Below are 27,924 nucleotides of genomic sequence, written 5' to 3'. Positions count from 1 at the left end.
TTTCATTATTAACGAAACGTGAGTTAGAAAATAGAAATCAAGTGACAAGATTCATTAATTCCGCTTGGTTTTGGTCCGTACTCTTTTGGTGTTACACCATCATGTCCATGCAGCGGTGAATGTGTGACCGCTGAGTTAAAACAGTCAATCATGCCTTTAAGTAATCCCATGTAGCACCTCATTGATACAGCTTGGATGGGAGTGTGAGAATCATCATGGCTCGAGTTGTTAAAGTGTTTCGGACTTTGAGGAACCACTGGAAGAAATCCACGTTAGCTGTGTGTGTCCTGTCCTACGGAGGGTACTGGCTGTATGGTAAACACTGGTGGGTTTCACACCCGTTCATATGTTCTGCTAGAGTTTAGTTTAATTAAATACATAAAGGTTGCCACTTGTGTGTTACTAGTGACAGCGTGGTGCGCAGAGAGGCCTGCCAACTGGCCAGAGTAAGTTTTCTTCATAATAATATTTCGAAATTCTCAACTAAAACCAACTGCATTAACCCTTAACTATCGTTGCTCCATCAGGAGTTTGGACGCCAACAGATCGCACCTCAGGAGAGACTGAAGAAAGCAACCGTGATTCTGAATCCTGCAGCTTCCAACGGGTATGACTGTCAGAGTTCCTGCGCAATTTTTATTGCATAAATCAAATCTGTTCTCTGTATTTAAAACATCCTTAATTCCATTTCTTCAGGAAAGCCAACAACTTATTTGAAAAGAATGCAGCTCCTATTTTACACCTGGCTGGCGTGGAAATCACAGTAGTGAAGGTGTCATTCCCAGCTTTAATTAGTAGCCTTTACATGTTGGTGTCACCAGATGTTTAACTCTCCGGTTACAAACTCCAGACAGACTATGAAGGTCAGGCTAAGAAGCTGATGGAGTTGATGGAGCAGACAGACATGTTGATTGTGGCTGGAGGTGACGGCACGTTGCAGGAGGTCATCACAGGTTTACTGCGGAGGCCGGACCAAGTGGGTTTAATAAAATAATAATAATAATAAATCTGTTCTCACTAAGTAAAAAACTGAAATGATTCATCTGACTCCAGGAGGCCTTCAGTAGCACACCGATAGGATTCATTCCTCTGGGTTCCCATAATTCCCTGAGTCCATCTCTTCATTTCCTCAGTGACAACAAAGTCAAGTAAGTGTCACCATTATCCTGCTGCACTGCAGAGGCCAGGTTGTTGTCTTCATGCTAGAAATAGATGCTCAGCTCCTTACACACTTATCAGCATCCATGCAGCTCTATGATCTCATTCTGAGGAATGTTGAAAACCTTTCATTTTAGTGGAGAAGAAGAAGAAGTTGCATGTTAGGAAAAAGATAAACTTTGATTTCTGTCCAGCCTTGTGGAGCATTTTGCTTTGTCTACATGTTTTTCAACTTCCTGCCTCTTGTGAAACGTTCAGGGACATCACGGCCGCCACGCTGTCCATCCTGAAAGGAGAGACGGTCCCTGTGGACGTGCTTCAAATCAAAGTGAGGAAGTCTTTCAGCTTAACGTCTTCCATCACTTTATCTGAATTTATTCTGAGTCAAAAACCTCAACAGAGTATTTAGGGTGACTCTAAGAAATAAACTGATTATGAACATATAGTCGTTATAACACCAGAATAAAGTCGGAATAATGCAAAAATAAAGTCGTAACATAATGGAAGTAGTTGTAATATTACAAAAAAATTATAATTATTTCATAAAACAAACAAAGTTGTAATAATAGGAGAATTGTCAAAATATGAGAATTAAGTAGAATTACAACAAAAAAGTCATAATCCAACAATTAAGTTATGCTGTAAGAATTTATTTTTATTAAAATATTTTCTTGGCTTTGCCCTAATACTCTGTTGTAAAAACAACCAGTTGAATCTTTATTAAAGAGATCTTATTTTTTTAACATTACAGTGACAATTCTTTTTGTAGATAAATTTTTTTCTGTTTGTTTGCAGGGGGAGAAGGAACAGCCGGTGTTTGCTCTGATTGGTTTGCGTTGGGGCGCCTTCAGAGACGTCGCCACAAAGATCAGCAAGTAAAATGATGCAGACATTTAATTAAACTAAAAGATTCTGCGTCTGGGTAATAAGGAACGGTTTCCTGACAGCTTTTCTCTCCGGGTAGATACTGGTACCTCGGACCCCTGAAGACGAACGCGGCTCATTGGTTCCACACCCTGAAGGTGAGCCTCCACCACTGCTGGAGAAAACTAGGCATTACTCACTGGGTTGTGTTTTTATTTCAGGTCCATATGTATTCGAATAACTTGAACTGTTTCCCATGTTGTCATTTTACAACCACAAACCTTAAAGGTGACCTATTCTGCTTTTATGGGCTATAAAACGTTTTTTTGTTTGTTTTTTGTTTTTTGCACAAAATCATTCTTAGATAACAAGATTTTAGTCTTTTTTTAGATCCTTTCATAATGAGCTGTTTTAAGGCCTCTGTCACTTTAAATCCAAATTAGCTGCGGCTGGCCACGCCCCCCAACTCAACACAAGAAAATGACTGCAACTATTATGCAACTGTACATCTTTGATAAGCAGAAGTGGATCCTCCTGCACAACCAACAAGAATGCAGCAAGTGGCTTCCGGATAATAAGTCAATAACAAAACACTTGTCTTTTCCAGCAGCCATTGTAATTTGCATGCAGTGATAAAACCAGTTGACTAAATGGGCTGGAGTTCAGCTTGGGTTGCTAGGTAACAGTACAGTGACAGTTGGTTTTGTCCTAACAAAAAACACTAATTTATTACCAGAACAACCCAGACTGGATGTTTCTTTCAACCACTTAGTTTCCAGATGCAGTTGAGACCCAAATGGAAGAATAAAAATGTCCAGAAAGTGAATTTTGCACAATAGGTCCCCTTTAATGGACTTTACTGGGATTTAATGTCTACCAAACACAAAGGAGCTCATCATTTTCAACTCTTACCACAGATTTAAAATTGGATTTAAGTTGGGACTTTGACTAGGCCGTTCTAAAACATTAACCACTTTGGACTTCCGGAAGCAAATGGAGTAGACGGGTGCGTCAGAGCCTCTCTCCCACCTTAATCTCAAAATACTCCGTTCAAAACTCGTTAATCTGCTCACTATTTAGATAAAATAATTTATGAACGGAAGGAGAAACATGTCGAGCCATAAAAAATCGACAAAAATGCCCAAAGCTCAGGATAAAAGTGCCCAAGTAGCTCAGGCTAACACGTGTCTGAAGCAAGCTAACGACAAAGTGGCTAGTTCGGAAGCTGAGAGCCCTGGAACGAACATGGACTCGGAGGGAATAATTAAGGCTATCGATGATTTGAAGACTGCTTTAAAGGGTGATAATGCAAAGCTGCAACAAAATATTGACCATCTGGGACATGAGATCAACGGTAAGCTGGACAATATTGCTACTGAGGTCCAGGGCCTGGCAGAGCGGGTTGACGAGGCGGAGGCCCGCGTTCATCAAGTGGAGACCTGGGCAAAGGAGGCAACCGAGGCGCTGTGCTTTTGCATCGAACAACAGAGGAAAACACAGCTTAAGGTGCTTGATTTAGAGTCTCGCTCCAGAAGAAACAATGTCCGTGTATTTGGGGTACCAGAGGGAAAGGAGGGGAACTCAACTACACAGTATATCGAGACGTTTCTGAGAAGCCAGCTACAACTACCGGAGGACCTGGACTTGAACATACAGCGCGCACATCGCACTCTGGCAACTAAACCCCCACCCGACTCACCACCGAGGGCGATTATTGTCAATTTTCTGGAATTTTCCACAAAGGAAAAGATCTTAAGAGAAGTGTGGAAAAAAGGCAAGATCCAGGTGGGCTCTTCTATTATTCACTTCGATCACGATTATGCACCTGAGATAGTGAAGAAGCGCAGAGAATATAACGTTATCAAGAAAGCGCTCAAAGCGAAAGGCATCCGCTTCCAAACACCGTTTACCAACATGAGGATCCACTGGGAATCAGGAACCCGCACATATTCCAGCGCTCGGGAAGCCTACAACGAGCTGAAGAGACGCGGAATCCAGTCGGAGGAACCGGTAACAGCCGACGGTGGATCCAGAGCGGAGTGGAGTCTCCGGGAGCTGCTGGGCTGGCAGCCGGCGGATAGCAGCGGCGCTGCGGTTGCGCTGAGAGCCAAGAACAAACTGCAGGATTTCCAGCGGAGCATAGCCGAGTGAAAACAGGCAGAATAACATAACATAACGCAGCATTATTTTGATTGGGCTCTGATTTACTATTTGGTGGGAGAGGACACTGTTTTTTTTTTCTACGTTGGACTAATAGGATGGACGTGTTTTTTCCTAAAGGCGCTTCTACTGTCCTTTTTGGGCCCTCTCAGTTCGAGAGGTTTAACCCTCGACTTGCCAACGGGGTCACGAGTGAGAAGAGGGAGCTTCTCCTCACCTTGGAAGTCAGTTTGTTACCGTTTTGTTTTGTTATTGTTCGTGTTCTGCATTTAGGGGCCAAATCAGTCAAGGTATTCCTAAACATTACTGTTATATAATTTAAAAATTGCTTCCTTGAATGTAAACGGTTTGAATAGTCCAGTGAAAAGAAAAAGGGTCTTAGCTAAATTGAAGAAAGATGGGATACAAATCGCTCTTTTACAAGAGACACACATGTCTAAACAAGAACATGACAAGTTTAAGTCATTTGGTTACCTGAACACGTTTTATAGCTCCTGTAGAAATAGTAGAAAGAGGGGGGTAGTCACCCTAATTTCTAATTCATTGAACTTTGAATTGATATCTGAGAAGGGAGATAAAGAGGGCAGATTTGTTATAATAAAGGGGAGAATTGATGATGTTGTGGTCACAATTGCTAATATATATGTACCGCCAGAGAGCGACAGGACTTTCTTGAAAACGTTCTTTGATACCATTATCTCATTTAGTGAAGGAGTTCTTATTTGTGCTGGAGACTGGAACACAATCCCTAATTATGTCCTAGATACAACTAGCCATAAGAAACAAAAAACTGGTCGGTCAAAAGATCTAAATATCCTGATCAGGGAGATGGGCCTGTTTGATGTTTGGAGGGACCTTCATATTAAAGAAAGAGAATTTACTCATTACTCTTCTACCCACAAAGTCCACTCCAGGATTGACCTGTTTCTGATGAACACCATTGATAAATCTAAAGTGAAGGAATGCTTAATTGGAACATCGGATATTTCAGACCACAACATTATCTATCTGACCATCTGTTTGTATAATAGGCCTAAAACAACATTATGGCGCCTAAATATAGGCATTCTTAATAATGAAACCACAACAAAGGAGATTAGAAAAGAAATAACGGAGTGTGTAAAAGACAATAATAATGGGCAGGTAAATCCCACCTTAGTTTGGGACACTGTCAAGGCAGTAATGAGAGGAAGACTAATTTCTAGAACTGCTTATCTGAAAAAAATAAAAAGGTTAAAATACGATGAATTGGAAAAAACATTGAGGAAATTAGAATTAAAACAGCAAATGAATAATAATGGAGGATTTTCAGAACAAATAACAAAAACTAAAAACAAAATAAATGATATGATACTCCAGGAACTTGAGGAAAAATTACGATTCTGCAAACAAACATTTTATGAATCAGGCCCAAAAGCTACACGGATCTTAGCTAGACAACTTCGTAAACACCATTTGAAGCATTCGATTACCAAAATTAGAGAATCCTCAACTGGTAACTTAACCTATGACATGGATAAAATACACAAGACCTTTGAAAATTACTTTAAAACACTATATTCTGCTCCAGGACCAGTTAACGTAACTACTATTGAGGATTATTTGGCAGCTTTGGATCTACCTTCACTTGGTCTAATCCAAAACAAAACTCTATCTGCTCCCATTACGCAGAAAGAATTAGATACAGTTATTGGACAATTAAAATGTAATAAGAGCCCAGGCAGCGATGGATTTCCAAATGAATGGTACAAGACATTCAGGAAGGAGCTTTCTCCTGTCCTGCTCGATTCTTTGAACTGGACATTGAGCAGAGCTGAGATCCCACCATCTTGGAGAGAGGCTGTAATATCTGTCCTCCCTAAAGAAGGAAAAAATGTTGAATACTGCGAATCATATCGCCCAATCTCAATTCTGAATGTCGATTATAAAATTTTTACATCAATAATTTCTCGGAGAATGGAGTATTACTTGTTAGACCTAATACACGAAGACCAGACGGGATTCATCAAAGGCCGACAAACTCATGACAGCATAAGACGAACATTACATATCTTAGACCAAGCCAAAAAGCAGGGCCTCAACGCCGCATTAATTAGTCTAGACGCAGAGAAGGCCTTTGATCGGGTCAACTGGACCTTTCTATATAAGGTACTAGAACGCCTGGGCTTTAATAACCAGTTTATTAGGTGCTTGAGGTCACTTTATGATGAACCACGGGCCAGGGTCAAAATCAATGGGCACCTAACAAACAGCTTCCAACTATACAGAGGAACCCGTCAGGGATGTTGTCTAAGCCCATCGCTTTTTGCAATATTCATTGAACCCTTGGCACAGGCCATTAGAGAGGATAATGGAATAAAGGGAATTAGTTTTGCAAATACTGAACACAAAATTGCCCTTTTTGCAGATGATGTAATCACATACCTCCTAAACCCAGATATAACGCTCCCTAAGGTTATGTCATCTCTAACTGAGTTTGGTCAACTGTCGGGCTACAGTCTAAACATCACAAAAACACAGGTCCTGGCAATTAACTACTCCCCTAGTAAATTTATAAGAAAGAATTATGGACTTAAGTGGGATGCCAAAAAGCTAAAATACCTGGGAGTATTTATTTCTCAAGATTTGGATGAGTTATTTGGTTTGAACTTTGATAACCTTACTGAAAACATACAAAGAGACTTGTCAGCCTGGTCAAGGTTATTGTTGGACTTCACAGCTAGAATGGAAATAGTGAGGATGAATCTGCTTCCTAGATTTTTATATCTTTTCATGTCATTGCCTATTAGAATATCTAGCACACAGTTCCATGCTTGGGACAGGTTGATCTCCAGATTTATTTGGTCCGGGACCAGACCAAGAATAAAATTTAAAATACTCCAAATTAATAGGGACCAGGGGGGGCTGGGCCTTCCAAATTTGAGGGAATACTATTATGCATCTCAGATGAGATTCATGGTCTGCTGGTGCTCCCCTGAAATGGAGACCGGATGGAAACAGATAGAACTAAGACAGGGCGGGGCCCAACCCCAAACACGTCTGGGAGGTAAAATAGTTACAGACAAAAATGGGAATGGTATAGTTGAAGGCACATTGTTAATCTGGAAGGAAGTGGTTGATAGATACAGATTGGCGGATGTCACTGGACTCCTGATGTGGCCCTCTTGTAATTCAAACTTTCGGCCAGGAGAATTAGATTCTTCTTTTTTAGGCTGGAAAGATAGAGGACTTGTGGCTTTGTGCCAGTTTGTAGAAGGTAACACCTTTAAAACATTTGAGCAACTGAAAAGGGATTATAAACTTGAGAACAGAGATTTATTTAAATATTTCCAGGTAAGACATTTTTACAATACGAAAATAAAAAAAGGTGTTCCTCCAGAAGGTAATACTATTGTGAACATTTTTACAAAAGCTTATACTCACCTCCCTTGTAAAACTGTTTCCAAACTATATAAAGGGTTGCAGAAACATAATGGAAATAACACCTTGAACATTAAGTCTAAATGGGAAAGAGAATTGGGAGTAATAATTACAGAGGATGATTGGCTTTCAATGTGTGTGACACAACAGACATCTACTAGCTCCAAAAGATGGAAGGAATTCGGATGGAAGTGCTTAATCAGATACTTTATTACACCTCAAATTACTAGTAGACATAGAGGAGAAGAACAGCAATGTTGGAGACAGTGTGGCCATCAGAACGCCAATCACTCTCATGTATTTTGGTCCTGCCCAGAGTTGGCAACTTATTGGGATGAAATCTGTCAGACTACTGGGATAATTTTGGGGTATGTCATCCCCAAGGACCCTAGAATTTTTCTGCTGGGGTTGATGTCTGGAAAAGTGTTTCAAAAAGAAGATCAGTACCTTTTTAAAGTTCTGTCAATTGCAAGCAAAAAAGCAATTACACGGTCCTGGCTAAAGAAACTCCCACCCCAGCTGGACCACTGGCGAGATGTCGTGGAGGAAATTCGCTCTATGGAAAAACTGACATATCTTTTACGTATGAAAGGACATTCTTACAACAAACGCTGGTCTAGATGGCTGACGTACAAGAGCGAGGAAGCATAACTAGGTGAATCATCTTGTAATGTATTATTTTGTTTCTGTTTTTCTACTTATCTAAGTATCAGTGCCCCAAGTTCTGCGTGTGTTGTATGTTTTATTATAATGAAAAAATGTTAAATAAAGAGTATAAAAAAAATAAAAAAAAACATTAACCACTTTGATCTGAACAAACCCATAATGCCTCTGGCTTCGTGTTTAGGGTGATTTTCCTGGTGGAAGGTGATTGTTCTGGATTTGGCTCCACCCATCTTCCCGTCAGCTGAGCTGCATGATGCTGCCACCACCATGTTTAGTTGTGTCCATGTTTTGTAGGAGTGGCCTCTGGTCCACGACGTCTCCGTGTCCCTTTTGGCTCCCACACCTCGGCCTCCTGATCTGGACCCTCAGAGGCCCCCCAGGCCTAATCTGCTGCGCCGCATCATCCGCAGACTGAAAAACTACTGGAGCCCCCCGGCTGAAGGCACGTGTTCATGTGTTCATGTGTTCATGTGTTCATGTTTAAATCAGGGGTTCACAAACATTCCCACGCCATGGACCCCAAAAGAACATTAATCCCATTTCCAAACCCACAGATAATGTCTCAAAATAAACATCAAGTTTTAGAATAGATAACTGGATAATTATCACATTCAGTTTGTATAAATGCTAACTTTGTACCTTCTGGTTTTAACAGCGATGAGTTCTGTGGTGGAAACTTTTATTACCAGATAATAAATGTTTTCCATTACAATCCCCTTAGAAAATAAAAAATATCTTTTATTAATCAGATCAAATTCTATTTTAATCCCACAGTTCTTCTGGTTTTTTGTGTTTCGTTCTTTTGTTTTTTTCTTGTCAGAAACTTTTCCGTTTCTTGTTAGCTGGAGGAGCTTCATGAATTTAACTGGCAGCCAATCAGAAAATGGGCATCAGAAATAACATATAATCAATTATTTTAACTTGTATTTCATTTAAAAATAATAGAAAAACAAAGTGAAAAATTTGATTTTTCTCACCTTTCCACCAACTTCCTGAGTTCAACTACAGCGCCCCCGGTGGCGGCAGGGGGTGCTGTTTGAAAACCACTGGCTTAAATAACAGGTTTAGTGTTATTAACAGAGAAGGTTTTGGTTTATTCCTCAGAACCTCTGAAACCAGAAGAACCAGAGAAGTGGGAGGAGCAGCAGCTGTCGACACCAGAGCTCTACATCCAGACCCTCAACAAGAACCCAGCGGAGCGGGTCAGAAGGAAATTACTTCAATAATTTCCATTTCTTCTGCTCTTATAAATATAATAAAATCTTATTTTTGTGTGTGTGTTTGTAGCGGATAAATGACTCTCTGATGATTTGCGCTGAGCCAGCAAACAAAACTGTGGGCGAGTTCATCTCTGTCGGGTCGGTGTCTTTCCTCATCGAAAGCAGATTAAATGAACTTCCACATTTATTACTCTACATTGTTTCTCTTAGGAATAAAAAAGTGAAGGAGCCGACACTTTTCACTGAAAACTCGACCAAGCTGGAGGCCAGTGTTTGCCGGCTGACGCTGCCGGAGGTGAGGAAGTCTCAGCAGACGTGTGTTAGTTGATCTGCTCTGTGAAATCTGTTGGTAACCGCGCGCCTCGCTTCCTGCAGGGCGCCGCCGGCTTCTATAACATCGACAACGAGGAGTACGAGGCGATGCCTGTAGAGGTTCGGCTGTTGCCTAGGAAACTACGTTTCTTCATCAGCGAAGAGAGGAGCTCGTCTCACAGCCGCAGTGACGATAAACAAACCCAGAAGAAAGACTAAAAAAGGACAGAATATCAAACAGCTCCTTATTTCAGAGGTTTCCTTCACTAACTGTAACCATGGCAACATGAAAATCTGTTGCATCTAAAAGGACCAAGGCTTTTCAGTGTTTGTACCCCAGATTCACGTCTTACAGAATAGTTTACAACTGTTATTCTACGGTAATAAAAAATCTCCCTGTCCAGTTCAGTGTGAGGATCTTTGTTCCATCTGATGGATCTGAAAGCTTCCAGATCTGAAAGCTTCCAGATCTAAAAGCTTCCAGATCTAAAAGCTTTCAGATCTAAAAGCTTTCAGATCTAAAAGCTTCCAGATCTGGTTTAAATGAAAACACAGGGAGAGGTTTGGTTCAGCAGCAGGAGGGAGGGAGTTGGGCTGAAATGAGAGAGAAAAGGAGGAATGCGACTCTTGGATGAGAAGGAGCCGCTTGGCAGGACCGGATCCGACCTGACAGATGGTGCCGGATCAGGCTGCGCTGCAGGCGTCCGTTTGTCCGTCTCTGTAGGGAAACACAAAGTGATTTAATGATGGAAAATCTCACAGATTTATTTACCTGTCAGATATGGTTCATATTTACTGTGTTTATTTTTTGTCCATGTAATATTTAGCTTGTTGTGAATCTAAATATTCAGCTTCACAATATTTGAAGCTAAATAGAAACTTTGCTTCTTTGTCAGTGTTGGGTAAATATTTACCTCACAAACAAAATATATAAGCTCAATACTTTCCTTCAAAGTAAATATTTACTTAGTTTACTATTAATGTCAAAGTAAATATTTAGCTAAATAACGATAATAAAAAGTTATTGCTCTCTTCTTTAAGCTGCTGTTGGTCTTTATAGATCCATTATAAATGTCTGTATTTCCTTTTAAATCAAAATATTTTGTTTGCTAACCAAATATTCAGTTTGAAACTGACGTTTATAAATGAATAACTAACATGGCAGAAATATGACTAATTTAAAAGATTCTCTGATAACAAGATGAACGTTATTGTAGTTAATGTTTGACTGTAACCTTTTACAAATGAACACTTTGTATCATTTTGACACCAGCTTACTGTTTCTCCTGTGTGAGTTTATTGTGCTAAATGTATCATCAGCTGCTTTATGGAAAGAAATACCACAAACTGTTGAAAGGGAGACTTGTGGGATTTAATAACATTGAACCAGAATCAGTATTTTGTTGTGTTACAGTGAAACTAACAGGTAGTCATGCTGCAGGGCTTTGTGTGTTTCACACTGGTGGAGGCTTCACTGCTACTTGGTGAACAATACAGTCAAGAAAAACTCTGCGTGGATGCAGGAGCAACGTCTCTGCTGACATTCAGAGGAGTGACACGGTTCGCTTTGTTGACCACAGTCCACAGCTGTGGAGGTTTCCACACAGAGAAAGGCGGTGTGTTCAGTGGCATGGTGTGTGTGCGTACATTCCCTTTTACATTAAAGCTGTAGAGCAAAAGCAGTCATAGGAAATCTGCTGATGGCTAACGTGAAGCACGGTGTTGAGACATTCAGCAATTAAATATTAAAACTACAAACAAGCATTTCTGTGAAAAAAAGCATATTTTAAGGCCCCAAATTTGAAATAAAGCTTAACTGCCGCGAGCAATTAGTGCATTTCCTTTTATCCAACTCGAAACCACACATAAAGGTTAAAAAAATGAAACAGTATATTTGAAATACAGAAGCGATGCTTGTGACAGTTTATAGAGAGACTGTTAGAAGTTTGAAATCCCACTGGAATACAGTTTCTGGAAGCAGATTTTGAGCCTCCTGTGTTCCAACATGGAACAAATCACTGAAATTATCAAAATGAAGAACTGAAAGCTCCTCCAGCCCGTCTCCGAAGTCCAGTCCAAGTCACCGAGCCGGAGGCGAGGCGGCCGAAGTTCCTGCATCAGCCCCAAAACAACGAAGAGCGAACAAGGTTCTGATGTTAGATTATCTGGTTAACGCCTGAAACCAGCTAATTCAAGATTTCAATCATAAACCCAACAAATAAAAGGTTACAGTTAAGCACAACAGTGTGTGTGTGTGTGTGTGTGTGTGTGTGTGTGTGTGTGTGTGTGTGTGAGGAAGTGTTTGACAGAGTGCAGCATTCAAATTAAGTGGTGCATGTTCACTGAAAACCTCCTACAAACATCACAAATGTGAAGCGTTAACAAACCCCCCCCCCCCCAAAAAAAAAAAACAAAACAACTACATTTCCCAGAATGCACCCATCCTTTTGGTCTGATAATCAGAGGGAGGCCAGCAGATTGTGGTGAAAGTGCATAAAGTTTAAAGTATTTATTAACAGCCTTTCTCTTTCTTACACAGAAGTTTACATACAGTCATGAAGGTCATATTAATTTAGGGCTTTTAATAATAGAATTGAATTTATTGTAAATTTCTCATTTTTAAACAGGATGAAAAATTAATATTTCCTTTGAAATCCTTTTGCAAATTGTTGTTTTTAGAGCCTTTAGTAAACCAACTGAGGCAACAAGAGAAAATGAAAAGTTCAAACCAAATATTTCCTTCATCAGAATCCCCAACTCCAACATTAGATATTTAAATAGGGCGGCAAAAGCAAATGAGGAGGATTAGCAGAGCAGCAGAATGGATATTGAGACTATCGTATCCCAGACTTCAGTCAGAGACAACGATTAGCTTTCCTTAAAAATGTTTTCAAATATTACTGAATTTGAATTACTCCGTCCCGATATAGTAGAAATTATTTAAGTTGATTGATTACCAGATTTTAAGTATTTCACAGATTTTCAGCCATTGATCAGGAACATCATCATCAATCAATTCATCACATTTTCTGTTTATGACAATGTCATTTTTGGAAAATCTATTTTCCAAAGTCGATGATTTTACTTTGAATCTTAGTTCTGCTCCAAAATCTGCAACTTTAAGTTTGACTGGAAAGATGGTGGAATAAAAGAGGAGTTCATCTCAAACAGATGGACGAGTTATGATGGAAAACTCAATTAATCTTTACATTCAGAGACAATAGAAATGATATTTTGTATTTTCAAACAGGTCAAAACATCATTAAAAGCCCAGAAACAATAATATTCATCTCTTCGTGACTGAATGCTAACTGCTCATCAGTTCTTGCATTCGTTTCCCTCCCCAACTCTCGCTTACATAAAAGCTTTTTAACTCTCATACTGCTTCCTTTCTGAAATGCAGAATAAAGTCGATTTACCAGAACCAGAAGCTCACAGCAGGTTGAGGGGGTTTGAGTCGGTTTAATTTCCCATGAAATGAATCCAAGTGGACAAATTAACTCCAAAGGGGGGAGAAACTTTTTCCCCAAATGCGACTGAGACTTTCAGAACCGTCAAACCAGGATCCTACAGTCATCTCCCCACACCGAGTGTCCAGATCACCCACAGTGGGCCGGGTCCATAAACCCAGAGGTGAACGGATTAAAACCCCCAGAGGGGGCAGAGTTTCCATCTCCAGTGTGCTGCTGTGTGTGGGGGGGCTGCTGTCCTGGAGGGGTTTAGGAGCAGCACAGGGTGTCTATGAGCAGCGTGACGTCGATGCCGTAAACCTCCAGCAGGTCCTCCAGGAAGGAGCGGTCCCCCTGGGGGTCCAGCCCCATGGCCCTCATGTGGTCAGCGGTGATGGTGGGGTCAGAGCTGCCCGCCACCTCACACAGGGTCTGGAAGATCCGGTTGTTCAGCTCCATGAAGAACCTGGCAGACATTTTAGACAACATCAGGATTAAAATATCCAAGATTTGTTGTCAAAATACGTACGTTTTCCAGGAACATAGAGCCGTTTCATAGCGCATGGATTACAGCGGGGAGCGGGTTAGACACGCTGCTGGGGCCGGATCATGGTTCCCTTTAACAGGAAGCACAGACTGCAAACCTCACAGCTGAGAAATACGGAGAATGGAGAGAGTCCTCAGAGCGCCAAATATGTTTCCATCTGCCCGTTAACGCATCAACTCTTTTTCAGAAAAGCCAAAAAACCAACACAAGTGAGCATTAAAACTTTTTTTTTAAAATGAGGAAGTTGTTTTGAAATTGGCCATTTCTATCAAACTTTTCTACTGATAATTTAAATTGAGCATGAAAAGTAAAACATTCCTTGGACTCACAGAATGAACAGATCCTCTTCGTTCGCTGTGCAGTTTTCATCCACCTCCTGAGAGTACAGCAGCATCTGTCTGGAAAATGGCAAAAACAAGTGAAATGTCTGAGAAACAGGAAATTAAACCAATAAAAATGGCAACTAATAGGAGAAATTCACTAAAATCATCCGTCCATTCAATGTTTTCCAAACATAGAATTCAAGTACTGTAAAAACTGGACAAAACTGACATTTTCTGTTAAATGAAAAGAAAGCCATTTCTGGTGAAAAATAAATGTATTTTTTTCACATGCCAGCTGTGTAATAAGTACTTTAGTACCTTTGTTCACTCAGTTTCCTGTACTTCTCCTTATCCGCGGCGTTCAGCCTGAGCAGCGGCTGCAGATGGCTTCTGTGCGTCTTCACATTCTGGTTATCAATGTAGACATCATACAGATCCTTCTTGTCCTCAAAAATCTTCTCTGTGGTGCCTTGAAAAACAGAAAAACCTGCTAATTTCTACACAACAGAAGAACCACGGAGGATTTTTTAAATGTATTGTGCTGAAACTCACAAGCGACGTATGAAAACTCTGTTTCCAGGGTGCTGATGTCAGCAATGTTGATGTAGAAAAACGGCCGTAATTCAGGCACAGAAACCCCGATTCCAGGGATCGAAACATTAGCCAGGCAGCAACAGCAGTACACTGGAGGAGCAGAAGGGAACAGTCAAATCCAAGGACACGGAGAGCAGAAGCACTGGAAAGTTACAGACTCAAAAATAGTAGCAATAATTTGGCTTGTTTAGTCCGTCATACGAGAAGAAAAGAGGCGGTTCGTTTTTAAAAGTCAGATTTCACCATCATTAAATAAAACTGATAAAACTAAATGTTCTGCTTCAAACTAAATAGTTTGCTAACTCAGTATTTAGCTAGCAAGCTTAATAATATTTAGTTTAGTTCTAAACTAAATATTTTGCTTGCCAACTAAATATTTTATTAGCAAGCTAAATATTTATTTTGAAGCCATTTAGCTAAATATTTAGTTAATAAAATCACACTAATTAAATATTTAGTTGGAAGCTAAATAATTAGCTTGCTCCTAAAATATTTTTAAATATTTAGTTCAGCTTTCAAGCTAAATATTTAGTTTGGAGCCAGCTAAATTTTGAACAAAATATTTAGCTTACAAACTATTATTTATCGTAACTTGCTAACTAAACATTTTGCTACAGAACATACAGAACGTACAGAACATCTATATTTTTACATTCATAAACCATTTCTTCAGTGATGAACAGAGACTGTTTTCAGGCTCTAGCTGCTCACCCCGGTAGCAGACCACGCCTATGGGTGGAGGAGAGAAGATGAGGAGCCGCTTCCGGAGCAGAACAAACTTCCACAGCACCATGATCTGCTCGCCGAAAAACTGGATGAACTGGGACATGCAGCCAGCCGGGTGGGTGATCTGCAGGGGAAGAGGTTCTGTTACCATGCATCTAGCAGCAGCTTCTCTGGTGAAATGAGTGAGTTTGGATGTTTTCAGACCTTCATCTCTGGGTGCATGCAGCGGTTTATAGCGGAGACGCTCCAGGTCGGGCACGACGAAACCAAACCGTTTCCTGTCGGCGGCAGAACCGCCTTCTTATCCTCGTAAAAGGCCTCCAGCGGTGAGTACTGGCCTGGACAGTGCAGCTGGTGTCTACAAGGCAAACAGTAGGAAACAAATGATGTAATCAGGTCAAAGTTCATCCAGATTTAAATAATGAGCCACAGCAATAATTAAATAATTCCTTTCCATCTTTTCACAGGTGGAGCATCCGGTCACAACGAACAGCCGAAAATGATTCACTGAAGTGTTTGTTGTGTGATTTTATTAAACAAATTTGTGCTGGAAGAGAAAATAAAATCTAACAAAATCTCCTGAGAACAACTGAGAAAAGATAACTGATGGTTATAATTGCACAATTTAAAGTATTTTGCACATCTTTTTATGTGTATTTCTCCAGATTTAATCTGAAGTGTTTGTGTTGTTTTACTTCCTGTGGCAGCTATACGTCCTTTCTATTAGATTTTACAAATACGAGACATTTCTGTTTGCTTCTTTCCTTTTTTCAGTTTTAGTTGTCCACACTTAAAAATTGCATCAGTTATGAGTTGTTTTTATCTCAAATGTTTCATGATTTTCGTTTTCAAAGTTTTTTTACATCTATGCATCTTAACTTTATGTCCCACTCTGATGGTGCAACACTGCCCGGAAAACTACTGAAATGTTTCTCATTTTTTTAACAAATGTCTACGGATATATTGGATGGTTTGTTTTCCAGATCCAGTAATGCTGAATCAATAAATCTTTATAGTTAAAGATAATAGAAATGCTGAATGATAAAGGCTGATTCCACTCAGTGCAGCTGAAAACTAATGAAAATCACAGATTTTATTTGGAAAAAAGCTTGAAAACCGTTTTTTGTTCCACTTCAGTCAGATTTTACTTTGAGTTTGTGAAAATTCATTGTGATCTAAAAAGGTTCAGGCTATAAATAGTTTTTCTGCAGCCATTTCTGAATATTTTAGTCATTATTGTAAGCCTGAATGTTTCCATGCTGTTTGCATCTTTAAACGTTTCCTCATTGATCTTGAAAACCTCATAAAGTCCAGAGTTCACTGCATTTATGACTGAATTTGTTTCACTCTGACCTGAGAATAATTCTGCACAACAAAATTAAAGTTGTCTTGATTTGTTTTGGTTAAAATCATAAAACATTCCACAGTTACAAAACTAAGCTAATGCACTATTGTTTACTGCGATAAACAATAATATTATCATTTTGAGACCATTTTCAACTGATATAACGATAATCAAAGATCAATAAACTTTAAATTCCTAACTAAATTTAACACTGGAACTGGAAGACATTTTAAATACCCAAAATAAAAGAACAAAACAACTAAAATAATAAATAAGCTGAATTATGAAGTCTCAATAAAACAAAATATATCTCCACCTCAGACAGGCCAAACTCACAGATAGGACTTTTAAAAACAAAACAAAGTGCAAACAATGTTTGCAGCATTTCTCAAAATGGCTGCTTTTCAATAACATTAAATGGCAGCATCTCTAAAGATTATGTGAACTACATGATGCAATTGGAAATAATTGCTCCCATTTTAATTTATCAAGCGATTAATTGATTTATAGCTGACTGTGACGGTTTATTTAGGTCTCTGCCTGATGCCTAAACACAACAGTGGATCAGTGCAGCAGAAAACTAAAGCTGAATAACCACTGAGGGGCAGGAAGCTGGATCCCTGCAGCTGTTTTTATTTCTACACAGCGAGAGTCAAGTTATTGTAGAAGAAGAGAGAGTTAAAGAAGAGAGGAGAAAAGATGCTGTCAAGGTTTGTAGATGCTTTTTGTTGAGACTCTGGAGAAACAGACACTGACTGAGGCGCTGGATCCATGTTTAATGGATGAGAACATTTCACACAAAGAGAAGAAAAAGTTAAATAAAGCAAGAAGGCAGACAAGCTGGGGCCCAGGCACACACACACACACACACACACACACACACACAGCCTGACCTGACTTGGTTCTCCAGGAAGTGCATGTATCGGTACAGCAGAGTGTAGGACGGAGACAGGATTCCCACGGACTTCATCCTCGCTCCGCGCTCCAGCTCACTCTCCACCGGCATGTTGGCAAAGCAGGCCAGCCCGAAGTATTTCCCTTTACGAAAATATCTGAGCAGAAGAGAAACAATCATCCGGGGTGGAAACGGGGGGTGAGGGGGTTCTGACGGACGGGATCGGATCTGGACCTACATGAAGTCACTAGTGATCCGGTGGGAGCCGCTGGCCATGGACTTGAACTCCACTCCATCCAGGTTGACGTCATGAGGCAGACACCACTCCACCATGTTCCCTGTCATCCACACACACAGACAGTGATGTCACTTCCCTTCCTGCCTCCACTTTCATCTGGGACACTTCCTCTAATTCTGGACGTTCCTCTTAAATTCAAGAGTTCGTGACCTCTGACGAAAAGGCCGAGTCAGATTCTGACTTTGAGTAAACATTAACCAGAAGCAAAGTCTTGATGATTTTATAGCTGCTGTTTTTCAAACTTTATCTCTGTTGAATTTTAATTTACGTTATAAGACGTTTTAGAGAAATGGCTTGTTTTTTTTATTAAAACTACTAACCAGAGGTGATTCAAACAGAAGTGTCAACCGACACTAAAAGCACAAATGAGTAACAAGGTTCAAATTTCTGCTGCAGTTTTTCACAAAACCGTTTTTTAAAAATAGCACAGACACAGGGCCGGTTAACCAGGGGGCCGGGGTGGGGCCACAGCACAAAAACACCACCACAAAAAAATAGGCCAATATTTCATCATGTAACATATTAAATGAGCCAAAGAGCCAGTTGTGGATCCAAAACTGCAAGGTGTAGATCTATGGAGCTAAATTGGGGCCATAAATTGATCTCAAAACACAAAATTTTTATACTTAAGAGCATTTTTTGAAACTAAAGGGAAAAAAAGTGATATTCTATGTTTGTGTGATTAGTTTTGAAAAATAACAGCTATGCAGAGTTTTGAATAGATTTTTTTTTGTCTGTTAACATAAACAGATTAAATCGGTGAAGAATGTTATTTTTCAAAACCAATCAAATATTGACAATGTATTTTTCCACCTGCTGTGTTGAGCTGTGAGTTATGATTTCACACCTCCAGTCATATGAGGCCACGCCCCCTAGTGATTCAGGCCCCGCCCCACGCCAAACATGGCAAGAAGTTTTAAACTGAAAAAAATCTGCAACTGAAAAAACTAATTTTAATCTGAAAAGTAGTTTTGAAAACTTTGTATTATTATTTCTACAACTAATTTTATGGCCCCTGTTTAACTCCATAGCTTTCTGTTGACACCACTGGCCCTGGGGCCCACTTCCCTCTAGATCCGGCCTTGCATGTGTGACCAGCAGAGGGGGTTGATCTTTTTACACAAGACGCACCAGAGCACGGAGTAGTCTACAATGATTTATTAACAAATTCCATTAAAACATTTTTCCTTTAAAACATGGCCTCAGGCCCACTACTCAGCCCCTAGAAGGAAAAGGCATCAAAAATAAGGACAATTTAAGTTATTCCCAACAAAATGAATGAACAAACAAAACATGCAATGCAAAAGAAAACAAATTAGTAAATCAAACAAAGGAAAGCAAACAAATTAGTAATTTAAATAATAAAACAAACGGCAAAGAAAAGAACACAACCACTGCAAACGATGGGACAAATTGTCATTGTCCGACTTCTAATGTCTTTTCACGCGGGGCCAGAGGAGTCGTGCCCCGCTCGTTCCGCCAGCCCAAGCGTCAGCAGGCTCAGTCGAGAGCGGCCCAAACAAAACCGGCAAGACAAGACAGCAGGAGCGTCCAAGCGCTGTAACTCTGGAAGAATCCTAAATTAGAAAACTCGTTAACCCCGGATTCAGGTAAAATAAATTAAATTCTAAACCGGTAGCTTACCCAGATGTGGTGACACAGCCGACCAGGGAGGGAGCGGATCAGCAGGCGAGGGCTGGATGGAAGCCGCTCGCCGCACCAACCTCCAACTGCAGCCGCCAACGCCAACTGCGCAACGCTGCAGAAACGCACGGCAGGTATTGCACCAGAACCCGACAACAATCCCAGCCCAGATGGCAAAAATGGCACTTACTATTTTGGATGAGTGGATCGAGCACACCAGCCACTTGGGCAGCCAACATACAGCAAGGAAACAAGGCACATGCACCTCGCAGCGGACTGCTCAGCTTTAAAGCTATCTGCCCCGCCCACCAATCAGTCGCTACACCTGGTGTGTGTAGTTGGGAGGGTGGAACACCATCCCACCACATTCTACCCCCCGGTGTTGCATCGTCGCCCCGACGATGAATCTACAAACCTCAGCACCAAGGACGAAAAACTGCTAACTGGGAGTTGGAGACTGGCTGACTAGATCCTGCAGTATGACCCACAGGTCGAGGAAGATGATGGACATTCGTATGCTGACCAGCCCTGGAACGAACAGTGCGACGCAAGGGTAGAGGAGCTGTCCCAGAAGTTTGAGCAGGGTGACCATGTCCTGAAGCAACCTGTGGAGCTGCAGAGGTGGATGGTACTGAAGTATCGGGAACCAATAAGCACAAATCATCCTCCATAGAGTCATCCAGCCCCCCTGAAGGAAAGGTAGGTTTTAACTGCAGGGTACTGGCATAGGCTCTGGCCCAACCCGAGCTTTCAGCATGTCACGATGCACCTTTCGAGTTCTCTGCAAATCACCTACAGGAGCCACAGTATAAACCGGCCCTCCAGCTGTTGGGGCCCTCACGACCTGATGGATAACCGGGCTAAAGAGGTCCTGGATTTTATGGCGACCTCTAGCACTATGATCGCGCAGGTAAACCAACTGTCCCTCCTGCAATGGAACCTCCCGGATGCCCTGATCATGATGTTCTTTTCTACGCCCTGCAGCTGCCAACAAGTGATCCTGAGCATGACGGAACGCCATAGTTAATCTGGTCTGATGCTCAGCCAGCCAGTCCACCACTTCACCTGGTGCAGGGTCCCGAATGCGACCCAACAAGAAATCCACAGGCAGGTGAGGTTCACGGCCAAACATAAGAAAAAAAGGAGACTCGCCAGTGCTCTGATGAGGGGTAGTGTTATAACAGAAGAGTACTTGTGGAAGACAGGAAGCCCAATCCCGCTTCCTAGATGTTGGTAAAGTGCGCAGCAGGTTATGAAGTGTTCTATTAAAGCGCTCACACTGCCCGTTTCCAGCTGGGTGGTAAGGGTAGTCTTGCGACTTTTTAACCCCATACAGGTTACAGAGCTGCTGAATTAACGCACTCTCAAAACTCCTACCCTGATCTGAATGAATACGACTTGGAATCCCAAATCTAAAGAACCATTCAGTGAGCAAAATCTGGGCAACAGTGGCTGCCTTCTGATCCCGAGTTGGAACAGCAATGGTGTACTTACTAAATACATCAGTAATTACAAGAACATTTTCCAGGCCATTTTGTGAAGGCTCCAACATGGTAAAATCCATGGCAACAATCTCGTTTGGCCGAGAAGCCAACAGATGACTCATGAAAGTGCCAGAGCTAGATGGTACATTTTTAGCAACCTGGCACCGTTGACACTCTTGTACCCACTGTTTGATGTCATTAGACATCCCAGGCCAGTAACAGCGCTGCCGTACCAACTCTGTGGTGCGCTCCACACCCTGGTGTCCATGCTCTTGATGTAATTGAGTCAGAACATCCGGTTTAAGAACTGACGGCAAAACCAGCTGTAAGACCTCCTCACCACCATCTGACCGATGGACCTGACGGTACACCACACCATCTCTCTCACAGGGCGACCCCACTGTCTCAAAAGAACCAAGGATAATTTGGGAAAGCGCTGCCTCTCCTCAGGAGTAGGATAAACCTGCCTCCTCCAAAAACCCAAAATGTCCTTCAGGAGAGGATCAGCTTCCTGCAAAGCACAAAGATCAGACACAGAATGAGACGGCAAAACAGTCACCATAGATTGGGTTACTGACAATGGAGCAGGAATTGGGGCACACTGAAGAGCCTCTGGGACAGAGGTACATGACAAGAGTTCTGCCAGGCTGGCACCTGATGTTGGCTGGCGGGAGAGCGCATCAGCATTATTATTGCTGCGTCCAGAACGATACTTAATATCGAAATCAAAAGCAGCAAGTTGAGCAACCCAACGGTGCTCCATGGCACCAAGCTTGGCCGACTGAAGATAACTCAACGGGTTGTTATCTGTGTAAACTATACACCGGTGGCCCAAGAGATACTCCCGGAACTTCTCAGTCATGGCCCATTTTAATGCCAGAAACTCCAACTTCATAGAGCTATAATTAGCCATGTTACGCTCTGAAGGTTTAAGACCTCGACTGGCATATGCAATGGGCCTCACTCCATCCTCTGTTTCCTGTGACAGTACTGCCCCAAGTCCACTGTGACTGGCATCAGTCTCTAGAATGAAGGGACGTGAAAAATCAGCATATGCCAACACTGGTGCAGATGTTAATTTAACTTTTAAGGCCTCAAAGCTCTCCTCACACTCCGAGGTCCAAGCAGATTGAAAAGCCTGGCCAGACCCCTTCCTGGGCTTTGTGCCCACTTGTTGTGCCACCAGCCTATGAAGAGGACCCGCTAGCCTAGCAAAACCCTCCACAAAACGCCTGTAATAACAAAGCCCAAAAAGGAAGCTCTGAAACATGTGTGGGGCGTGGCCATTTAGCCACTGCTTCAGTCTTGGCTGGGTCTGTAGCTACACCTTTATCTGAGATAAGATGCCCCAAGTATTTAACCTGTCGCTTGAAAAATGAACACTTTTCAAGCTTTACCTTCAGACCTTCTCTCTGGAGCCGAGCAAGAACCGTTTCCAGGCGCTCAATGTGCTGGGAGACTGAACCTGAAAACACAATGATGTCATCCAAATACAAAAGAAGAGACTGGCACTGCTGGTCCCCAAACATCCTCTGCATAAGGCGCTGAAAGGTACTAGGTGCATTACAAAGCCCGAAGGGCATACGGTTCCACTCAAAGAGTCCAAATGGCGTACAAAAAGCAGTTTTTGACTTGTCCTGTTCTGACACAGGCACCTGATTGTACCCACTGGCTAGATCTAGGGTGGAAAACCACTGGGCCCCAGAAAGATGGTCCAGGCTTTCCTCAATGCGAGGCAATGGGAAAGCATCTTTTCTCGTCTTACTGTTAAGCTGACGGTAATCCACACACATCGCAGGCTGCCATCTTTCTTCCTAACAAGAACGATGGGAGAGGCATAAGGACTGCTGCTTTCCCTTATTACCTGGTTCTGTAGGAGCTGGTTGATGTGTGACTTGGCAGCCTCGTACTCTGAGGGAGGGATACGTCGGTACCTCTGCCTGACCGGGACCTCATCCAACAGGGGAATGTCATGGGACACCAGATTAGTGCACCCCAAGTCACCTTCATGAGCTGAAAAGACAGAGCTGTACTTCTGTAGAAGCGACTGGACCTGCCTTTGTTCAGTTTCTGTCAGTGCAGACAAATCAACAGAATCAAGCAAACTCTGTTCTGGACCAAGGGCAACCTGGGAAGAAACTGTAGCACAGGGCCTTATTTCTGTCACATCACGGGGCAGGCTAACCACTTCAGTTCGACTCAACAAACCAAGGTGAGTTCGGGGATAGAGTACAACATCCGTAGTTCCAAAATTTAGGACAGGCACATAAGCAGTGCCGTGCACAGCCTGAATGAGGCATGGAGAGGCTAATAAGCCAGCTGGTAAGCCAGACTCTGGAGGCTCAAACAATAAAACCTGACCAGCAAGTTGTTCAGGGCAGGTTGCAGCTACAAATTTCATAACCCCACCAGTTATCCTCACTGGTCGAGGGCCCCGGACCCTAACAGCACCAGTCAACTGTGCTGGGGACTTAGCTGCTGCTTGATGACACTGCTGCAGGGCCTCCACAACTGGACCAGGAGACTGTGTTACTGAAGGTAAATCAAAGAAAGAGCCTCCATGTGCCCCAAAAAGTTCTTGGTAGACACGATTAATTATGTTCATTCCCAAAATGCCAGGAACAGAAGAACCAACATTAGTGGGGTCCTTCACAACCAGAATTCCACAATGAGGAAGCAATTTGTCACAGAGAGTGACATCCAACTCTAAGTAGCCAATGTATGGGATGGAAAGACCATTGGCTGCCCGAAGCTGCAGCCAGTGACATGACTGAAGGCTATCATGCCCCAATAATGCAAAATGTTCCTGAAAACAGCTCTCGGTGATTGTCGACACCATGGAACCTGTATCTACTAAACAAGTAACAGAGACACCACTCATGACGACATCAATGACTGGGCAGGATGCCAACAATTTTGACGCGGCTGCTGTTTGCGAGCCTGCTATTCCCCCACCTGAGTTGTGGCTCAACAGCTCAGTGGGTGCTAGTTTTCCGCCTGGTTAACATTAGCTGGCCTTGCCACAGAGTTAACCCTAGCATGAACCCGCTCACCATCACACTCTCTGGCAAAGTGACCTGGCTGTTGGCACCTGTGGCAGACAACAGAACCTGGACGAGGATGCCGCACCTGTGGTAAAGAAGTCTGGAGAGAAGCAATACACTGGGTGAGTTGATTAATCTGTTCTTGTTGCTGTTTAAGAAGTTCCCTTAACTCACTAAATTCAGAGCGGGCAGCAGTAGGTGGAGTTAGCCGAGAGCTGCCATACACCACTGCAGCCCATATGTAGAAGGAGAGAGTGACTCGCTCCCTAAGCGCCACCTGGAAACCCTGCCTCTCCCACCGAATTGCCTCCCACGCACATCCAACAAGGTGGCAGTGGGATGACCCCGAACATACTGCTTAAGTTCCCGGCGGAGAGCACTATCCAACACATGTTCTACAAACTGGTCACGCAGCAGAATATCAGCATTCAACAACCCATCAGGAGCATTCTGCTTAACTGGTTCCATGAGGGCCATCAATGCTAGGGAAAACTGCAACAGTGTTTCCTCCTCCTGCTGCTTCCTAGAAAAGAATGCATGCTGAAGAGTTACATAGGACTCGGTGCAACCATACAACTCCCTCAAAATAGCCAAGATCTTAGCTGGATCATTCCTCTCTGCACTGGTGCGGTACTTTATTTCCTCCCTTGCCTCCCCCTCTAGATGATCAAAAAGGAAGAAAGCCTGGTCTGCCGTTGACAAATGGCGGGCCCGAATACATGATTGGGCCTCCTCGATCCACTCACCAATCCCAATGCCAGTCCTACCACCGAACATGGGACATCGCCGGTCCCTGGGCACAACCACCAACCGCTCAGCAACTACAGCGCCAGCAGGCATGACACCACCAGCCACAGCTGGGGAAGGAGCGGCGCCCAGCGAACCTCCAACCGTCACATTCTGCTGACCAACTCCATCCACCGGGCGGCCTGCCACCTCCTCCATACCTGCAGGGGAAGACTACCAAAAGGAAACACGAGAAAAAAAACAAAACAATGAAAATAAATCCTGAACCCACAGTTAAGTCTTCCTTGGATAGCTACTGCTGTCTTGTCTTACAACACCATGAATAAAAACACAGCTAAGACCCTAAACACACACAAAAAAACAAAGACAAGTCTGTGTTCAATGGTGCATCCTGCTCACAGCGCCAAATGTGACCAGCAGAGGGGGTTGATCTTTTTACACAAGACGCACCAGAGCACGGAGTAGTCTACAATGATTTATTAACAAATTCCATTAAAACATTTTTCCTTTAAAACATGGCCTCAGGCCCACTACTCAGCCCCTAGAAGGAAAAGGCATCAAAATAAGGACAATTTAAGTTATTCCCAACAAAATGAATGAACAAACAAAACATGCAATGCAAAAGAAAACAAATTAGTAAATCAAACAAAGGAAAGCAAACAAATTAGTAATTTAAATAATAAACAAACAAACGGCAAAGAAAAGAACACAACCACTGCAACCGATGGGACAAATTGTCATTGTCCGACTTCTAATGTCTTTTCACGCTGGGCCAGAGGTCGTCGTTCGCCTGCTCCGCCAGCCCAAGCGCCAGCAGGCTCAGTCGAGAGCGACAAAACCGGCAAGACAAGACAGCAGGAGCGTCCAAGCGCTGTAACTCTGGAAGAATCCTAAATTAGAAAACTCGTTAACCCCGGATTCAGGTAAAATAAATTAAATTCTAAACCGGTAGCTTACCCAGATGTGGTGACACAGCCGACCAGGGAGGGAGCGGATCAGCAGGCGAGGGCTGGATGGAAGCCGCTCGCCGCACCAACCTCCAACTGCAGCCGCCAACGCCAACCGCGCAACGCTGCAGAAACGCACGGCAGGTATTGCACCAGAACCCGACAACAATCCCAGCCCAGATGGCAAAAATGGCACTTACTATTTTGGATGAGTGGATCGAGCACACCAGCCACTTGGGCAGCCAACATACAGCAAGGAAACAAGGCACATGCACCTCGCAGCGGACTGCTCAGCTTTAAAGCTATCTGCCCCGCCCACCAATCAGTCGCTACACCTGGTGTGTGTAGTTGGGAGGGTGGAACACCATCCCACCACACATGCAGAACATTTCCAGTAAGAATAAATACAGTAGTTGAAGAAATAGCCTTCTTGTTACATAATCCTCTTTTTGAAGATTGGATGATTCTGTAAATTTTGCCTAATTTTCTATTAAATATAACAATCCATGCCCCTTTGGAGAAAATGGTATTAAAATGAACTGATATCATTCTATCTAAGATAATTTCCTATAAGAATGATAAAAACAAGCTGCTTTATTTTAGTCATGTTGTTCCTGTGGCTCTGTAAATGTGTAGCTGAACTGAAGGTGAAACTGATTTTTGGGTTGAAAGGTCGCTGACCCCTGACCTTCTCCTGAATAAATATTAATCAATATGTTTTTGTTTTAACACATAAAATCCGATAAATGACTAAATGGCTAAACGCGCAGAGATCAGATGACGGTCGTTTCGTGGTTCACCCGCTCACCTGATCTCGTATCAAAAGTCACCACAAAAACAGCCACGATCTGGTCCTTCTCCTCCCACTGACCCCGCGCCGTGACCCCGGGGAACGGGAGGTTCGAACCGGGGGGCTGCGGACGAGCGAAGCCGCACCCGGTCGGCTTGTCCCTGCTCACAACCACAGCTGTGATGTTCCGTGTGGGGCTGTAGGTAACGGCGGTGGGGACGGCGTGGACGGCGCCGCTCCACCCCGACCCGGACATCGGTGTCCGTTTGTCCGCCGCGGCGGTGTCGTCCTCCCGCTGCGGCTCAGGCGGCGGCTGGGCCGCTTGGTTCGGTTCGGGCGGTGGGATCTCCTCCCAGTCCAGCAGCGGGGCTCGGTCCGACTGCTCCACCATGGCGCCGCAGCCTCCGCGGACTCGGTGCGGGGAGAGGAACGGCGAAGGATCCGGCGGTGTTGGAGCGGGGAGCGGGGAGCGGGTTAGACACTCTGCTGGGGCCGGATCATGGTTCCCTGCTGATATCGGTTGTTTTCCACGGATTTGTAAGCGTGTCACATCCACGGACTGGCTGCTTTTACTGTTGTGATGACGTAGCTGACTTCCGCCCACGTGTCTTCATTACTATTTCATAGCATGACCTAATTCTTGTTTATTTAGCGTCTCTGAGCATACATCAGTGTTTTATTACAGCTTTGGTGGTTTATCTTCTAAATCATTTTATACAGTTTTATAAAAATATATTTTTCTTTTTAGTCTGCGTTCCAATTTGACTTCTTTGTCAGATTAAAGATAGAAATTAGCATTACAATTATTACAAATACTTCTCATTTTCTTTTGTCCCACATTTAAGTTTTCTTATTAGCATATTGTAATTGATCTTATTTGCTCTGAAGATATTTTCAAATTAGTGTTTTTTTTGCACTTTTTTGCACTGGTTAATACTTTTATTGTCATTCTGTAGCACTTTGAGATTTACTTGTAAAGTCAAAAATGTTCAAAATAATAAAGGTTTGACTGCTATAATGCCAATAGAGATTCATTCTATTGATTATGTGAAATCATCTTTGTATCAATAAGTTAAGAACTAAATCAAAGACTCAAAATATTGGTAATATTTTCTGTTTAATTTTTTATCACGCTTTGTTTTTATGTAATATTCTCATAGTCTATTATTTTCTTAAATTGATTTATTTCTTTTTTGCTCAGTTTTTCGTGTCAAATTATATTCTGTGTTTTTATGTATGATTGTCATATTGTAAAAATCTTCAATAGAGAAAAAGAAAAAGAAAAAAAAAC

At 42.5% G+C, this 27,924-nt stretch overlaps 2 protein-coding genes across 2 annotated transcripts; one reads left to right on the top strand and one right to left on the bottom strand.

Moving 5' to 3' along the window:
* The first annotated feature begins 7 nt into the window (after positions 1-7).
* agk (acylglycerol kinase) lies at positions 8-10,203 on the top strand. The gene is given in 15 exon segments (XM_044123924.1): positions 8-325; positions 407-446; positions 528-607; positions 697-772; positions 851-976; positions 1,054-1,148; positions 1,417-1,486; positions 1,954-2,033; positions 2,123-2,180; positions 8,563-8,710; positions 9,373-9,470; positions 9,556-9,626; positions 9,699-9,783; positions 9,864-9,954; positions 9,957-10,203. Coding segments are annotated over 15 exon segments (1,263 nt in total). The 5' UTR covers positions 8-215; the 3' UTR covers positions 9,992-10,203.
* A 947-nt stretch (positions 10,204-11,150) lies between these two features.
* Positions 11,151-27,919, bottom strand: dennd11 (DENN domain containing 11). Its single transcript, XM_044123923.1, has 9 exons — positions 26,652-27,919; positions 17,918-18,017; positions 17,678-17,836; positions 15,644-15,797; positions 15,425-15,563; positions 14,672-14,803; positions 14,438-14,588; positions 14,126-14,194; positions 11,151-13,715 (listed from the first exon to the last, which is right to left on the bottom strand). Exons 1-9 carry the CDS (start codon positions 27,022-27,024, stop codon positions 13,520-13,522), a joined length of 1,473 nt encoding a protein of 490 aa, XP_043979858.1. The 5' UTR covers positions 27,025-27,919; the 3' UTR covers positions 11,151-13,519.
* Positions 27,920-27,924: the final 5 nt, after the last annotated feature.

Source organism: Gambusia affinis, linkage group LG08 (assembly GCF_019740435.1).
Source record: "Gambusia affinis linkage group LG08, SWU_Gaff_1.0, whole genome shotgun sequence".
NCBI lineage: Eukaryota > Metazoa > Chordata > Actinopteri > Cyprinodontiformes > Poeciliidae > Gambusia > Gambusia affinis.
This window is presented reverse-complemented; position numbering and strand designations above follow the sequence as displayed.